Consider the following 19,172-nt stretch of genomic DNA (forward strand, 5'->3'; position numbering starts at 1 on the left):
TATAACGATATATTTTGATTAATGAGGCGGTATATTTTCCCATCATAAAAGAAAATAGCAGGAATTCATTCATGACGTGCATTCCACTTGTTCAAGTTTATCAGTCATTCACGTGTGCTAACTTTCGGCTGAATATGATGTTCATGCTACCAGTGACACAGTGCCATGCTGGTTATGTGGTTATGATACATGTATATACATTAACCTTTACTGGTCTCTCATGGCCCAGGTCGATTCTCCAAGTGACTTAGCTGCGCCCTCTTCATACTCTTACACTGAAACCGATTTGTGCAAGTGGGCCTTGGAGACTACATTTTCACCTAGTTCGTGCATACCATAGACATACATGAGGCAGATTATCTCCGCAAGAGCCACGATCATCAGGTTGTAGCTGCCACTGTACCAGTCTATCAGTGTCAGCATGTAGATACCGCCCTGATATGAAACATAGACGACATTCAGTGTTGCAGGCATGTTGATGAATGCTAAACATGTCCGCATGTACAAATGTTAGCGGTTTACAGATGAATGTATTCATTATTTAGCAACTAGTCCGAATGTCTAACGATTGAATTGATATTTATTGATAGGTTTTAAAAATACATGTATTCAGAGAAATTAATTGATATAGGTGAAGCAGAGATCCCAGATACTAGTATCTGAGGATAACAAAGATCAGTGATATTTATACCAACCTTTGTAACCATGGACAAACCCAGGAGAAAGCCAAGGAGACAACAGAAGGCTGTGAAGGCAGTTTTGTGGGGTCTCAGGAAATGTGGGAACGTGTCAATAATGCCGATCAACACAGTCTGCACTTGCGTAAACTGCAGAAACATATATTATTCACACTTTACTAAGGATCAAATCACAGATTCAACAGAAAACTACTATGCGGGGTCAAAGTTTGTTCAAATACCTAATCTTATTGTAAGCATGGATCCTAGGTGTCAGTATGTCATTTCATCTTGCTGATCCCATACCTGCTGTTGACAGGCGTTGTTTATTTGCCAATGACTCGTTCCATGATTTGCAAAATGGTTGTTTGGCGCCATGAAAACCATTTTTATGGTTGCTCATGTATCAACTGCATAAGGTTAGCTTAAAGTGGCTGTTTGCCTAAAGAGGGGTTACCATTTTATTATCTATCCAGTTAAAAAAGGATACAATTTCAAATTATAAATCTACGTTCAAGTAAAGTTGATTTTTTTGTGATCCTTAGCAAAGTGTGAGTAGTATAGAAACCAGAATTTTGCAAAATCTGTAATTGACACCGTCATTACTTGAAAGCATTCAGGCTTATGTTTCTTGAATGGGTATATTTGTTCACATTAATAACTAGATGCTCTAATATTTCTCGATGTATCAGTTACAAACACGCACTCCTTTTTGATCAAATATTCGTGTTCACATATTAGAAGAATTTTAGACAAAAGAAACAACTCTATGCAAAATGTGAGCCTCAATTTCACGAAAGTACATTCAGGGTTCCATATATGTTTACATTTTTGAAAAACTTTAGACAAAGAAATAACATTAAGCAAGATGTAACACAGTGATTGTTTCCACGTACTAAGTTTGTCTGCGCCATTTGTTGAGCATTTTGTCCTTGCTGTAGACGGCTTAAAACGTTGCGTCACAGTGGTTGAATTGACAAAACGTGAGAAAGAATTATTCTACGATGTATGACTGTCCAGACAGAAGATGACTGATTTTTTTGCTTTACCTGAGCACTTATTCCAAGTGTACAAAACATGAAGAAGAACAGGAATCCCCAGAAAGCAGGCCATGGAATCTCAGCAATGCCTTCTGGATAAGCAACGAAAGCTAGACCGGGACCTGAAACCAAATATCAAACATTTTAATCTACTTCCTTAGTGCTATTTAATATCTCGTCATTATTTGAAATACATTTTTTTTATTACCTCACAAGTAAAATAATATGCAAGAAAAAACAGAGGTTCTACTTCTCGGCAGAAAGCATCACCTAACCGATCACAGGAATGAAGTCACCAATGGATCAGCACCAGTGTCAACATCAAGACTTGTGAAAGACCTCTGAGTTAAGCTTGAAGACCTTTCACTGCAGGAGCAAGTCAGTAGAATATGCAAGTCATGTTACTTTTATCGCCGACCCACAGGCGACATCAGGAAGTACACCACAGCAGAATGCGCCCACATCCTATAGTACTGTCGGAAATAGAAAAAAAGTGTATTTTCTCATTTATCTCTACAATTTATGTAGTTGATATGTGAAAGTGTGAAATATCTGTTAAACTAAGTTCGGCCTAACTACAGTTTCAGTGGTAGAGAGATAGGAAACGGAGAAAAAGGACTTTACTGAGGGGAAATTAGTGCAGAAATGACCAATGCGGTTTTTTTGTAAGTCCAAAAAGACTTATTTGGAATAGACCATGGCTTTATGCAAATTAGTGTGCGACGATATTGTATTACAAAGGACACTTTTTAAATGCCCAATTTGAAATTAGACGTAGATTCATTATAAACGATAGCTGATGTAAAAAATAATAACTTTTATGCTGAAACTATTAAGGATGTAGCTACCATGGAGTCTCACTGTCACTATAAAAAGAAACAGATAGGAGGGGTCGTCTCAAAAGCAAAACCTGGGATCGGGCTGGGGGAAAGAGATATCAGCTAAGATAAGATAATCCTTTAGGGCAATTATACTGGGGAGGTACACGGCACGTCATAACAATTTACAAATAATATCCAGTCCTGTCGGGTGGTCATGCCACCTATATATTACGGTGCGTTTCTATGGTTTTCGGGTATCATACTCTTTTACATATCTCAACATAAACTTTATGAAAGAAAAACACGTAAGATGCATGTTAATTACTAGATGAGACATAGTCAACACACATGAAAAAGCACAAACTATCTTTGAGATGTCCCCTTGTGCCTGTAGGCAGCACGTGCATTTCATGCCAGGTGAGTCGACGGTCCGTCGTCATACCTGGCTGAGCGACCTAATTGCCATCTATAGTCTGATCTGTTGTTTTCAGCAGCTATTCGTATTTTTTCTAAGTTTTGCCCGATTTTACGAGTAAACATGCTTTTCTGGATATCGTATTACGCATCCCACTGAACGCCCAGTTAGGCCGAAGTGGGTTATTTCGACATATGCTTTTTGAAATTATGTAAATGTTCGGGATACAGAGTAAGAGCCTAAAAACAGTTTTTTTTCTATTTCCGACAGTACTATAGTCAGATGTCTAGTACTATCCAGACTAAACTACTACAATGGACTGTTGATCGGCCTCAGAAAACACAATATCTCCTGACTACAGAAGGTACAGAATACAGCTGCAAGAATTATTTCTCTCAAGACTAATTCTAATTACACCTCTCCTGTTCTCAAATCCTTTCACGGGCTACCTAGTTAACAAAGAATGCATCCCTGACAGTGAATGCGATACCCAGAGTGTCAGAAGGGCTGTGCTTCCGGTGGAGAACCCGGGCACTCTCCTGATCTGCGCCAAGAGATCAAGAGGTACGAAACCAAGGGCATCGAGAACAATGGGGAGTCTGACGACAGTGTACTTCGGATCCAAGCGAGATATTTCAAAGGCGAGGTCCGCATCTTCAGCACGCTTTTCCCGAATCTTGCCAATCACATTGCTGTCAAAAGGGACAGAAAATTCAATGATATTAATATATTCAATAGCTCTATAAAGATCAGGTTTGTTGGCACGATTTCTTCTGAGGCTATATATAGGCCTATTCCAGAGAAGTTTAAAGCTGTCATTTTCCATGACGCCCTGGACATGTTCAGGGTCGGACAATAGATGGTCCTCGGAGTCGAAACCACAGGCATGGCGAAGACGGTAGTAGAACCAACGTGCCATGCCATCATGTCGTTTAAGATATGCTGTTTGTACCAAGGAAGGGCATCCACTGACAAGGTGTTGGACAGTCTCTGTAAATCCATTACGCAGTCAACATTTCACGTTAAACATGCTTTCTGCAACTTCTAAAATTGTGTGGCATTATGGATGAAAACTTCACTCTTTGGAATGAAAAATGATATTATTTTAGTTTCTATTTACATATCTCCAGAGTACTCACTCATATACCAAAATAGTGATCAAGACAGATGTGCTTTCTAATTATCTTGAGACTATTCTTTGTGAATATACGGATCATGAAATCATTCTCATAGGAGAGCTTAATGTCAGGATGAAAGATTATTTAGACTACATACGAAATGATTCTCTGGACCATATCATGTAGGATTCTGACAATTACCCAAATAATGATTTTATCCTGTCAAGAACTACTAGAGACAACAAAAGCTATAATGAATATGAAAAAAAACCTAGGTAATTTGTGCTGCACCTTTGGTATTCATACACTCAGTGGGAGGTTATGTAAAGATACTAAAAGGAGGTTTCACATGTTTTACTCACAAATGGGTCTCGCGTGGTTCACTATGTAATAGCTGGCTCACAACGTTTCTCATACATCTCTGATTTTGGTGTGCACCATAAGGATGATTCAAACCATTTCCCTTTATATTGTTCCATGACATTTGAAGAAGATATGTGCCAAGATAAAGATAACAGCGATATATTGCATTCAAATGCACCAATTTTATCAACAATAACATCAAAAGTAATAACAGTGTTACATTGTGGAAATCTGTATGGTCTGATTCTAACAGTAGCCAGGAGTTATTTTTAGGTAAATTTCAGGGAAAATTCAAAGAAATGAGTGACGAAATCTACAGACTTATTGATGAGAATGTCATCCTTGCTGTAAATAAACGGACTGCCTGCTCTATATCAGACTAGAGCACATCACTCAAAGAGAAAATATGGGAAATCTGTTTTTGGAAACAATAATCTGTCTCAACAACAACTCCCACGGTGTGATAAGGAACTTGCAATGGCGAAGAACAGGAAATATGCTACACTTCGATCATACAGAAACTATGGGGATGAGTTTAGCCATTTTAGAGCTATGCATTTAGCCTTCAAGAAAACCTTTGCAATGAAAAGGTCAGTTTATCAGGGCAAACAGAAGGAACAACTTGTACAGGCCAGATATAATCCTAAATCATTTTGGCGTATTCTAAACTCGCCTAGAGCGTCATCACAAAGAACTCCACAGATATCGGTACAACAATGTGCTGAACATTTCAAGAATCTGCTGTTGTCTGACTGTGCAACTAATTATCAGTGATATAGGTGAAGAGATGAGTTTGACAGATACACCACAGAATATCAATCTCCCCTTTACCAATGATGAAATCTGTAAATGCCTTCAAGACTGAAAGAGAAACAAATCTCCAGGACCAAATGGTATTGTAAATGAATGGATCAAGTCTACTAAAAGTTGTATCACACCATACTCACCAGACTCTTTAACAACATGTTATTCACAGGAGCGTTCCCACAGGGACGGGGGAAAGTATCATCTGTCCCATTCACAAGGCAGGAAATTTGAACATTACTGATAATTATAGAGGTATACCACTTATTTACTCAATATGTAAAATTTTGACAAATCTACTGGATAAAAGACTACAATCTTGGTGTGACAACAACGATATTATCCATGAATGTCAAGCTGGCTTTAGGCCTGATATTCAACCAGACCACATCTTCGGCTTACACGCAATAGCACAGAAGTTCCTCTCTAGATATATAGGTAGATTATACTGCATCTTCATTGACCTCTCCAAGGCGTTTGACAGGGTTGATCATGAAGTTTTAGTGAACAGTTAGAGGAAAGTGGGTCAAACGGAATTTTATCAAACTCTTCACATCAATGTACTCTTACCTATGTGTGAGATCGTCAACCGGTTTAACTGAATATTTTAAATGCATCATTGCAACCCGTCAGGGATGTGTCTTGAGTCCAAAATTGTTCAGAAATTACTTAAATGAACTCATATATCAACTTGAACAGAAAGGTGGCGAATAAATATTTATAAAAATAGATTTTCCCAATATTTATGTATTATTCCAGCAGATGACGTGTCTTCAGTAGCTAATAGTGTTGCACAACTTCAGAAGAAAATAGATGTCATAGAATAAGTCTGTGACTCTACAGGCCTGGAAGTCAATCTAAAGAAAACATAAGTAATTGTTTTCAAAGAGGGGGGCCCTTTAAGAAATTATGAGAGATTGACTTACAAAGGAACTGAACTTGAAGTTATTAATGTTTACAGGTATCTAGTGTTTACCCCAAAACTTTCATAGAGCTAAACCTTCAGCTGTCGTCAAGAAAGCAATGTTGAGTATAATTACTTTTCGAAAGAAGTTTGAAAAACTGGGCTATGAAGATCATTTTTAAGTGTTTGAAAGTATGATTGTTCCAATATTATGTTATGGAGCCGAGATCTGGGGAACTTCATATGAAAAGCTGATTGGAAGTATCCAAGCATCATTCTGTAGAAGATTTCTCAGACTTACCAAAAATACTCCAAATAACATGGCACTAGGCGTGTGTTCCAGACTCCCCTCTTCAATATATCTACATGACAAGAGCAATAACATATTGGACAAGATTAATTCACCTTGGGAACAACAGACTACCTCATCAGGCATATAAGATGCTCAAAACACTTGATGATGTTCATGGGCTACCTCAATTATGAACATCCTTTTCCGCTTAGGTTTTGGTACAGTATGGCCCCAACAAAATATTGGTGAAAGAAGACTCTCAAACAACCTCTATCAAGACTGGCACTCCTCCCTGGAATCTTCCTCTAAATGTGAATTTTATTATGAATATGAGTCTCTACTCAAAGTTGAATCATTTATAAGAAATTACATTCCACAGGATTTAAAATATCATATATTAAAATTCAGATGTAACAACTATAGACGTAAAGTTGAAACTGGAAGACACAACAATATACCCCATGAAGAAAGAAACTGTGATTACTGTTTAAAGAAAAATACAAAGACTGTGGAAAATGAATACCATGTACTTCTGAAATGTGAAAAATGCTCTCATCTAAGAAGACAATATCTACAAGCACGCTTTACAGACTACCCAACAACTACTAACTTCATACACTTGATGGCATCTACTGACAGAGATGTATCATATAAACTTGGACTCTTTCTATCTAAAGTATTCACTATAAAATCATCTTTGAAAGCTTGAACTTAATGCATGAAGAATAATATGTTTGTAATTTATCACGTATTATAGGCCTATGGCCTCTTCACAGAATATATTTGTCTGTCTGTCTGTAAATTCATTACACAGTCGACATTTCATGTTCTTCAAAAATCACATTTAGGCGACTGCGGGTGGGAAGTGACTGGTCCTGAGGACCAAAATTGAAGCCCTCAGTTTCACAAGACTAGCCGACTTCATCCAGGCGAGGGAGTCGGGTGGGCTGCTATTCTGTTCCACACACTGCATGTACACAAGATGCAATGTCCGACATTATTAGTACTATTATTTTGTCAAATTACAACCTGAACTTGAGCGATGCAATGTCGATAGAAGCAACAAAACAGAGCAGAGTCGATTATACAATTGTGACCGTATCATGAACATATTATTTGTTTTAGTAGCAATAGAGCTGACGCTTAATGGTGTTGTTTGTAAACAGACTAGACAATCCAGTGATTGTCACCATGCAATCTGGTGACACACGTGTATATGAATCACTATTAAATAGTGATGATATCAGATGTGCGCGAAAAGGTGAGCGTATCCTGCCCCACCGATGGCATCCGTCATAAACATCTGCTAAGTCTATTCAGTTGTTGACCTGAACCAATTTGGGAACGTGTTGTATAAGTCGAAATAGGGAATTGCATCGGACATCATTTTTGTCACTGATGCATCAAATTTCGAAATTTCCTCCACATGCCTGCCATAAAACGTCTTGAAAGCTTTACTGAGGGCTTGAAAGTTCTAACCTTGATCACACAACTTCTGAGCAAAAGCTTTACTGAGGGCTTGAATGTTCTAACCTTGATCAAACAACTTCTGAGCAAACGCTTTACTGAGGGCTTGAATGTTCTAACCTTGATCAAACAACTTCTGAGCAAGAGTTGTATGAAATCCTAATGAAAAGAGCACGCTCGTTTGTACTCAAATTTGTGAAATGTAAACACCAAGGGCCGAAGCTGTTGGAATATTGCTCGACATGAAAGGGAAGTTTACGTTTATGCAACGCTTACGACGGATTAGTATGTTACTTGTTTCAGTATGTGTTTTGTGCATGTGTGAGTTTTAGTGCGGGAGAGTGTGTGTGTGACAGAGAGTGTGTGTGACAGAGAGTGTGAATGAATGAGTTAACATTTATTTTCACATCGGCAATCTTTCGGCCATATTGTCACATGAACAATTAATTGAGTGTGGTGTGTGTGTTGTGTGTGTGTGTGTGTGTGTGTGTGTGTGTGTGTGTGTGTGTGTGTGTGTGTGTGTGTGTGTCTGTCTGTAAGTGTGTCTGTCTGTCTGTCTGTCTGTGTTCTTCTGACCTTGGTGTACAACGCTCTCAATGTCCTGGTTGGTGATGTGCGCCATGAAGCCCAGAATGGAGAAGACGGTGAAGCCAGACAGAATACTGCTCACGCAGTTGACAAACGCAACTATAACAGCATCTCTGTAATAAGAACTTAAATCTACATCTCTCAGAATAGCAGGTAATGGCTCAAAATTTACTGATTATGCAAAGGCGATTTTAATAGCCTTGGAATATCCACACCATTTGTTCTCGCCATTTCTTCCTATTTTCCTGTCATGAATTCAGGTTGTGAAAAATGAATCTTTCAAACATTAAAATTTTCTCGATTTTGGAATTATTCAAGAAATTTTCTTTGATACTGAAATTATACACCATGCAACAGATATTCCGTCTGGCAGTTAATGTAAGTGTGGACATCCTAAGAATCAAGTTCACCATCACCTTCTAATGGTGGCAGGTATAGCCTGTTAGTATAAAAATGCATCACAAAAGACCGATAGTTGCTTCAAAGCTACTAGCGATACTTTAAATCTTGCAATAAAACCATGTAGGTTGTATGGGCATTTGAAGATCCTCGGGTCATCGGTTAGTTAGTATGTAGTACGTCTCAGATGTGATCTTCATGCATACATTTTAAGCATATTGAATATGACAAGCTTTCATCGTCAATTCTACATTAATCCTTCTATGTATTTAACTGGTCTGATATCAAAGCATAACATTAAACAGTTTGTAAGGTAACACAACACACTTGATATGGATGTGCAACTTCTTTATTATTTATACACGACGTTTCTTGGCTAATACTTACCTAATGAAGGGGCAAGTATTAGCCCAGAAACGTCATGTATAAATAACAAAGAAGTTGCACATCCATATCAATTGCGTTGTATTAACATTAAACAGGAAATTAACGTTGACCATGGGACGAGGCTCGAGGCGATGTATCTGCAGCCAACTCACAGCTCACAGTTGTTGTTGAACTTGTTGAAGCTCGACATGGTCACCACACCACCATATCCTGCACTTAAAGTGAAAAATACCTGAGTGGCTGCATCTCCCCATACCTGCAATAAAACATTAGCCGATCATTAGCAAGCAGTCGTATTTCTTTATACATGGTACTACTGTTTGTGTGTATCGTGTCAGAGGGAAAAATTCTTTACCTCTATGTTTGGAAAAAACAATGACTCAAAGCATAATGAATCTGTTTTCGACAATATTTACCTTGGAGACAAACTTTATGGATAACAACTTCTTTATTTTGTGAGTGCGACCTTTCGATACAGATTATTGTACCATTATCAAGCAGGTATCAAAACGTCGCACTCACAAAATAAAGAAGTTGTTATCCATAAAATTTGTCTTTATTGCACCTCCTAACTTCTAAAATGCCACCGAGATAAGTAGTTACGTTGGCGTCTGTCAGCCTGTGGACCTGCGGTGTCATGTAAAAAGCGATGCCCTTCTCGTATCCTGGCAACGTCAGTCCCCGCACCAGCAGCACCAGCATGATGACGTAGGGGAAGGTGGCGGTGAAGTACACGGCCTGGGAGAGAAACGGTACAAACAACCAACGTGTGTACATATCTACACGTTAATTGACAAAACGTTTATACATGAAAGATGATATAATACATAGGTGTGGGTATTGCAGAGAACTTTCATATTGCGATATATTGCAATGCAAAAGCATAATTTGCGATGTGTATTGCAATATATTGCAAGAAGTTTTTTTAAAACTAAAAGCTACTTATAGTCGAGTTATAAAGCAAAAACACCACAAAATCACTATGCTTGATTAAGCTTTAATAAAACACTTTTAATCATGACAAAATAAAGATGTAAATGATATTTGGCACAAATGAAACAAGGAAATATCCAAAGATTTCCGAGTGTTACGAAGATTTCCGAATGCATGTAAAAATACCGGTTTTTGATCAGCGTATCGCAATACGTATCATTTTCAGGTCTGAACCGGTAGTAAACCGGTTATTTTGCGCAGCCCTAATAATACAATAAAATTGCGCACATAATTATTACGAAAACGAAAAATGACAGGAAAATAACATCGCAGGTTTATACATATACTTGACAAAATAAGTTAAGGATATTAGTACTTTTATGATTGGTATTTTATCAGTGTGTCAACGAATAAATAGATCAGTATTCACATTTGCATTCAATTTACATATATCCTTAACTATTTTTGTCCAGTATGCAACGGATATGTAACTTAAAAAACGACATCACAAAGCAAAACATTAAAACGGACTATCGATCAGTTAAAAATGACGGGAGGCCTCCGTACAAAGAGGACCTCCGTACAAATATTTAGAAAACAATCTAACATTAGACTTGTTTTGTGATCTAATATTTTGTATCATCATTTGACTATAAACAATCGTTCATTTATGAACCAAATATATATAATATCAAATAATGAATCAGACAACTCGGGCAACTCTGAATGGTCAGGAAATTACCAAACAGAAGAAATCAAACTACATAAGCATTCTTTATGTCATGGGAAAGATCTAGATGCTATTAATTGATAACAAAATGCATTTATGAAAAAAACATCTTCCAGTCTAAGGCTTCTGCAGAATGTGAATGTTTTGTTTTTTATAAACCTCACGTTATTTGTATTAGATACCAATTCCAGTTTGTCTCCAGTTATTAAATTTGTAAATGTCCTCTAACTGTCAACGCAAAACAATTTAAAAGCTTTGGCTTTGAATATTGAAATTCTGATCTAACAACGTTTGAGTCATATGAAGCTCTTTAAAACATGGGAGAATGATCGGTTTTCATTGGTCTTCAAATAAGAAATGTAGACACTAATCGGTGAAATAGTGCTCGACATAAATAAAATGTTGTGTAATACCTCAATTTCTTTTGAAAAACAAGAATTACAAATGAACTTACATTAAAAAGATCCTCCATGGATGAAACTTTGATATAGTTAACCCTTGTGATGGATACAATCAAGCAAGACTCTCATCACGAGGGATACAAACTCGAGGATCCTCACCTTTGAATAAATATTCTGATTTTCCTCTTTTATGGCCACGATAACGACACCAGACACCGGAAGTCGCTGTGGGATATCTTTTGAAACTTTTACAGGCGTAGAATTTGATTGCAGTTTCTTTAAGCAGGATTTGTTTCTTTTACAAACATCACTTGCATTACGTACTTCAGAAATATCACTCACCGGTCGCTTTGTATTTAAAAAAATACCTGTGCTGTGCTGAATCATCAGACCCTGTCAAAAATACCCATTGGTGGGGCATAATCAAACTCTACGCCTGTGTATATTCGATCAATCCACCTGAGCCAGATCCTGTCTACAATGAAGTTAGCTCATGTAATGTGAGTCTTGCTGTATGGTGAAGTTCCAGCCACTCCAAACATATCCCACATTGACTTCTGGTGTCGTCATAAACGAGGAAAATCATCCACCTTAACAGTTCATATAGTACATTACCTTGCCAGATGATTTGATTCCTTTCTTGAGACAGATGAAAAGAATGAGCCAAGAAAGGTATAGACAGAAGGTGTTCTTCAGACTGAACCCTCCCAAATCATCAAACCCATCAGATTCATGGAGACGAAGTACATAGCGTCTAAAATCATAAATATATCCATTATCATAATCATTGTATACGTAACTATGCTTCAAATAAAGTCCGATAAAATTAATTTTTTCCGAAATTGAATAATCCATCGTTCAGTATATATTCATAAAGACATCTCGGTTTTAAGGTCTAGAATCACAATCTGAACTTGTACATTTATGCAAGGCTCTCGCAGTCATTGGTTACGTGGTTGCTAAAGAATGATAATTCTAAGGTGCTTTGCGGAAAGATCAAAGGTGCCGACAGTACTTTATCAGGCGATAGCTCTGTATTGACGTCACTACGCTATTCTCGTCTGCCCCCTCGTTATCAAACGTACCTATGGTAACTGACGGCACGATGCATGTCAGTTGTCATCGCCTCGTACAGGCTCCTACAGTAAAGTACTCCGTAGCACTTCGTTTCTTGGTTTGAAGCTGCTTCTTTCTGCTAACATCACTGGTGGAAACATTACGTTTATGTTTGTCGAGTGATATAACTTACGTTGGTAGTAGAAATGCGGCGTCCATACTGTCCCATATGGTTAACGTTAGTAACAAATGTAATTAAAATAATTTAGAGGAGATAGGAGTATTTAACCGGAACGTAAACAGTCATCAAACTGTTTATCAGTTGTATTTCTGGTAACGTGCGTCTTAATGTAGGGGCGCAGACAGGTCAATAGAACAGCGCATCACACAGCCCTGAGCGAGGATTGGCAATTAATTTAGTTCATCGACACCGTCGTTTTTTTGTTTGTTTTCTGCTTTATATTTATCGTCGGTAAGTATGGAATTTGGCATCTTAGAAAAGAAATACAGTTCGCTCTACCACCATATATCGTGTAATATAGCACATTATCGCATTGAAGTGTCATAACGTTAAAACACTCGCACGCATCGTGTTTTTCTGAAATGTAAACAATGCACAATGGCTGTTCAACTATCATGAGGTAAATATACGTCTTGTGTGTATTTGTATAACAAAATACCAGACCAGTTGCTGTGGATATGCTGGCCACACAATTAGTGCGAGATGCAGTTACTAGATTATGCTCAACAAAACTTAGTACTATGTCTACATGGGTTATTAATTTGCGTATATACTTGATTAGCGCAAGTTGCCGCGATCCCCTGAACTGACATTATTAAGCGAGTTTACACCAACTCTCTTAGCTCGTGTTGCTGTCTCCAATTAACATGTATGAGTATTACCAGTGAATTTATTATGATAAAAGCTTGATCAGGCGATAAAACAAATATTATGTTGTTCTTTTCGATAACATAACATCTAAACAACCCTTTTCCTTCAATATATATATGTACAAAGTGTGCAATAGACATATCTGTTGAAGATGATTAAGTATATTGTGGGTGAAATTAAGATTGAAAAATTGCAATATATTTGATGGAGGGAAGTATGCACAACGTATTAGGGCAGTATTTTTTTCCAACACCGCCGACTCGAACCTAGAACGAAAGATTAATCAGTGTTATGTCCCTTGTCAACACACCGGCCATGATGTCTACCGACCAAAACTAAAGCAAACATCTGGTCTGTTTTGAAGTATCCCCTTCACATCCCTTTTAAAGTGAGAGTAGAGTCATCTAAATTTGATAACCTTTTAAAAATTAAGAACTCTATAAACTCATTCAAGCACAATATATTTGTGTTAGATTAACTGGTCTCTAATATTAGTCTTTATTTAAGGACAGACTATACTGTTGTTTTGTTGATCTTAAACTTTAAGCTGCATTTGATTCCATCAATAGAACAAGCTTGATGTATAACTTTGTACTGGCAATGTGAAAGGTAATTTTTTTGATTAATTAGAAACATGTGCACAAATGTTCAATCATGTATATCATTGCAAGACGGCTACACACAACTGTTTGACTGTGCGAGCGGAGTAAAACAGGGTTGCCAACTATCACCATTGCTATTTTCATTGTATGTTAATGATATTACTTAATTTCTTGATGTTGATGAAGATAGATGTATTGGCCTTTGTGTCGACTTTTCATGGTATTCTTCGTTGACGATGTGTTACTATTAGATAGCAGTGTCCGAGGTTTACAAAATAGATCTAGCAATAATTAATATATTGTCAAATATTGTAGCAATATATTGTAAAAAGTGGTCTTTAGCCGTCTATATTAGTATAACATGTATGGTTTTCTGGAAAGGTGGTAGATTACAGAAATGCGAAAAAAATATTTGAATAATACCCATCTAGAAATTATGTCTTCTTACAAATATTTGGGTGCAAATATTTGTATTCATTTCGCAAGAAGTGGGTCATGGCATATAACACACAAAAAACCCTTTGTCATATCAAGACCAGAAAGTGTTAAATATTTTACTATCAAATTTCAGAAAATAACATTATTGTTCTTCTCAACATCTTTGACCACAAAGTATACCCAACTTTAGCTTACGGCTCAGAAATACCTCACAGGATGCAGACAGGGAATACCGTCATTTCTTAAAGCAAATTCTTTTACTTGGTAGAAAGGCATCGAACTTAGTACCTTGGGGGTAAACATTGGATGTTTATCTTTCAAAACTAGACAATATATAAACATTGTTAAATATTGGACATGGTTATTATTCAAAAAAGATAATGGAATATTATACCACATATACCGTTATCAATATAAATTAGCAGAAGTTGGTAGACATTTCTGGGCCCATAATGTAAAACAATTGTTAAATATATATAGTTTTTGTTTTGTGTGGTACAATCAAACTAGAGGTTGTATAAATACGTTCTATTTGATTTTAAAGAAAGGTGTATATCAATAGATCAACAAACATGGTTTGAATTAAGATGTCATTTTCCCAAGCTCAATGTATATCGATCTCTAAAGAAGGAATAAGGCTGTGATGAAAATTGTCAATTGTGAATGTAACTTCATATAGAAGAGCCCCTACTAAATTTAGGTATTCAAATCACAGATTAATGATGGTGGAAGGTAGAAAACTTCATATTAAAGATCAACGATTGTGTCCCCTCTGTCGCTGTATTGAAACAGAGTACCATTTCTGCTTAATAAGTCCTTTTTGCCAGATTTGAGAAAATATTGTTGCCTGAATATTATATTGTAAACCAAACATATCCAAAATTTTATCAGCTATTATCATTCAAAAATCCAGATGTTATTAGATGTTATTATTATGGGGGCGGTGGGGTAGTCTAGTGGTTAAAGCGTTGGCTGGTCACGCCGAAGACCCGGGTTCGAATCCCCACATGGGTACAATGAGTGAAGCCCATTTCTGGTGTCCCCCGCCGTGATGTTGCTGGAACATTGCTAAAAAGCGGCGTAAAACCAGTCAGTCAGTCAGTATTATTATGTATTTATGCCATGGCACACACAGAGAGAGAGAGAGAGAGAGAGAGAGAGAGAGAGAGAGAGAGAGAGAGAGAGAGGAGAGACAAACATGCTGTACACACCTTCAGTATAATTGTAAAGAAGCCGGTGGCACTCTCTATATGGGTTACAAACATGCTCATTCTCTCAATGTAATCTTGAATTTAATGTAAAAAATAACCGAAACTCTCAATGTATCTTGAATATGGATTGATTGATATGGAATGATCTAACAAGATTATATTATTTAATATCTAATTAATAGGTGTTATATTAGATATCTGAGGTGAGTTTATCATTAAAAACAAATTGTTTACCTTTTAAAAGTCGCTGCCACAAGTCTGAAGTCCTCGAGACATTGAAATAAGACTTGCAATAAACGAGAATCTAAAACACTATTCAGATAATTTTGTCATTGTTAATGGTTTTTTCCCCGATCGACCGACCCATGTTCAGAATCTGGCGGCTACGTGAAACACAACAATATAAGATGTCCTTATGGACAAATAGGCTGGTTCTACCAATAGCCGCATCCAATTCTTACTCCCAGTACTCTTCACTTGCTGTAGCATACTTGATCAGACATCTCTTGGTGACGTCGTCCTGGATCATGGTGGAGTTGAGGTCGTCGGTGCTGTTGAAGGTGGAGTTGTAGACGTCGGAGATGTTGCTGAGGAGGCTCTCTACACAAAGTTGTTTGTACAGCACGTCTGTTAACAAATGCATAATAGCAAGTTCATTAAACATTACAGCAAAACCGATGTAAAAATAATTGAAAGGACTGGCTTATTTATTACAGCGCCCACTCTTCACGCCGAAGATCCTCACATGGTTGCAATGAATGAAGCTTATTTATGGAATACTGTTTGAGGTGAGGCTGAGGTGAACCATGGTTCTTCAGTTTAAATCCAAAAGCCAACTCTGTTATTATTTTGACTACATTATAAAAATGAATCTTAGAGGTCACATAAACCCTAGGGGGTACAAATACATAAATCACTAACTGGCATCGTTATAAATGAAACCCCGTCATTAAAACTACTCATTTTGACCTTTAATTGACTTAAATCGACCTTTTTGACAACAGTGCACAATTCTCACCCGCGAACGAAATTTCAACCAATCAGAGCGGCGCGCCTCTGTGACGTCATATGAGGAATAGCTTTGAGGGCCGATGCAGAATTCATCTACATTTTAGGGGTTAAATTATCTTGTTTACAGGCTTGTATAAACCTGAAATCGTGACAATTGTTGTGGAAAATGAAAGCTATATGTTCTCACAATCTACTGTCATTTAATTTTGTCTCCTGCGTTGCCTAGTTTCCGAGTTACAACTTGTTTTCATAGACGATTCTGTCAAAATCGATAGGTGTCGTTAGGCCCTATTTGTATAATGACTGATCCAAATTGATCCCATTTCTGTGTTTTTTTACCTCGATATTTAATCATGTCATGTAAAAATCTGTTTGTATTCTCAAAACAGTGTCGGCCCATAAGTTTTCACATGCAATACAGCAATTAATACTCCCTTGTTGTAACCCGTGCTAGGTGGTATAAACCTACACATGTTATTTGTCATCATTCACTTGATGGTCAGTTAATGAATTTATAACAGGTATAATTAGTAGTAACACACTTAGATTACCCGACAAAGGTTCCCATTTGGCATTTCTTGTGTCTGGAGTAAATATTCAACATTATAAACATCGATCAAAGGATTAACCGATAACACGCTGATTGATTAATTACTTTTATCTTACACAGCGGAATTGTCAAAAGGTAGTGTTTATGTATGTAGATTTACTAATCTATACTGAATACACTCTGTCGTGTCGGTGTCTGCGTAAAAACAACGTCCTTCTTTCAAAGGATTAACCGGCAATACATTGATTGATTGCCCATTATTGGCTAACTAAATTACTGTTTTTAAAGAAAGGTGGACATTATGCAATTAGTTGCCAGGTGTGTTATCTTGGGTGACCAATGAGACTATACACCAATACCTGAAAAGATTTATCACTTTTTCGTATATTAAACTGTTAAAAGACACATCATTTGGAACAGTTTTGTGGATATTGATGGATACATTCCTCGAACAAGGTAATGGCCTGATATTGTTCCTATAACTTTAATCTGTTTTAATTTTAATATTTGCATTTTGTTTTTATTCATTTGTCGTAGCATTCAACAGAATCATTGTTTTCGCCGTGAAGTGTAATGAGACAGACAACATGCACTAGGGTGTGTGTGCGAATTATGATTCACATTGGCAAACTATAAAATGTCTAGATATTACAGTTCTGTTATAAATTCACTATAAGTATCAGCAGATCGTCTGCTTTTTATTTAGTTTCAAATTGCATACAAGTGTGATAATAAACTAATTAGGATTATAAGACCAAATATAAAGACGCACATTGACTAGTATCTACATACTGGTGAGTGGACATTAACCATGGGAATGTAGCAAGAAATTTATCGCGCAGTATTGTGACTTCGACCCCCACCTCGCTTCCGTGGAAGAAATCGTTATGTTATAAGTTGTGTCATGCAAAATCGGTTTGGTTATGATTCAAATACATATTTAACTACGAGTAGAAAGTAGTCTTGATTTTCTAACTTGATGAAAACAAACTATAATCTCATTAATCCTAACAGATTTTTTTATTTTTAAAAATGGCGGCGCCCTGTCGGGAACACCCGCCAGTCTGAGGATAAATGGTATTTAGGTTTGTTTTCACCGAGTTAAAATCAAACTACTTTCTACTGGTAGTAAAATATGTATTTTATTGATGGCCAATAGGATTTTGCATGACATAGCGTATATCATAACAATTTCTCTCGTGGCAGCGAGGTGGGTGTCAATATAATACTACTTACAATATTATTGTTACTTCGACCACAACCTCACTTCCGAGGAAGAAATCGTTATGTTACAAGTTGTGTCATAGAAAATCTTTATGGTCATCAATCATATGCATATTTTACTACAACTAGTAAGTAGTTTTGATTCTTTAACTTCCGTGAAGCGATCTGAACACAAGTAAGATATCGTTTCAGGCTTCCACAACGCTCGCTTCGCACTCACAAACATAACCAATTTAGCACGAACTGCGGGGTCCTGTGGAAATCTGTGCATGGGGACACCATCGCCCGACCCCCTAGGAGCAATTGACGACAAAGCAACGATTCGGCATGTCGTCGTTGATGTCGAGAAATCATCAAAATGATGAGCGTGCTACACATTTTCTATACAACTAACTGAAAATCGTTCCTCATATGACGTCACTGCAGTGCTCTGGCGACAGAGTTACGTAACCTGTCTGTGGTTTCGTTGGCGGGCGAGAGGGAAGCAGGCGACTTTTTGGCCACTTTTAATCGCTCGGTATTAATTAACCACAAGTTCTTAAAGAATAAATTTGGTGTTCCGCATAAGACTAACCACAAATCTTTCATATGTAATGGTTAAAAGAGTAACAAAAAACAAAGTTTAGTGGTTCTTTAGGAGATCTTACCAAACAAAGTCGTTGTTCTGTTTGCCTCATCCATCAACGTTAGTGCAGGGAATGGCTCCGACCTACAGGAATTGGTGTTCCAGGGATTGCCACACGACCCCCCAGGGTACAGTGTCGTCAAGGTTCACAAAGCTGACAAACATGTAGTAGATGCCGTACATGACGACCACGTTGTAGTAGATGACAAGGATAGACATGGACA

At 37.3% G+C, this 19,172-nt stretch overlaps 1 protein-coding gene across 1 annotated transcript; it reads right to left on the minus strand.

Annotated features, from left to right (window-relative positions):
• Window positions 1–8,016: 8,016 nt before the first annotated feature.
• Window positions 8,017–12,462, minus strand: LOC124252660 (sodium- and chloride-dependent glycine transporter 1-like). The gene is made up of 6 exons (XM_046686322.1): window positions 12,425–12,462; window positions 11,955–12,093; window positions 9,879–10,013; window positions 9,428–9,531; window positions 8,478–8,602; window positions 8,017–8,060 (listed from the first exon to the last, which is right to left on the minus strand). Exons 1-6 carry the CDS (start codon window positions 12,460–12,462, stop codon window positions 8,017–8,019), a joined length of 585 nt encoding a protein of 194 aa, XP_046542278.1.
• Window positions 12,463–19,172: the final 6,710 nt, after the last annotated feature.

Source organism: Haliotis rubra, unplaced genomic scaffold (assembly GCF_003918875.1).
Source record: "Haliotis rubra isolate DU_JTF1 unplaced genomic scaffold, ASM391887v1 Scf520, whole genome shotgun sequence".
Taxonomy (NCBI): domain Eukaryota; kingdom Metazoa; phylum Mollusca; class Gastropoda; order Lepetellida; family Haliotidae; genus Haliotis; species Haliotis rubra.

Coding starts and splice junctions, on each gene's coding strand:
- LOC124252660 (XM_046686322.1), bottom strand. CDS start 12,462: ATGACAACTGACATGCATCGTGCCGTCAGTTACCATAG. Junction 12,094..12,424: donor CGTGCCGTCAGTTACCATAG/GTACGTTTGATA, acceptor TTATGATTTTAG/ACGCTATGTACTTCGTCTCC. Junction 9,532..9,878: donor ACAGGCTGACAGACGCCAAC/GTAACTACTTAT, acceptor GTTTTATTGCAG/GTATGGGGAGATGCAGCCAC.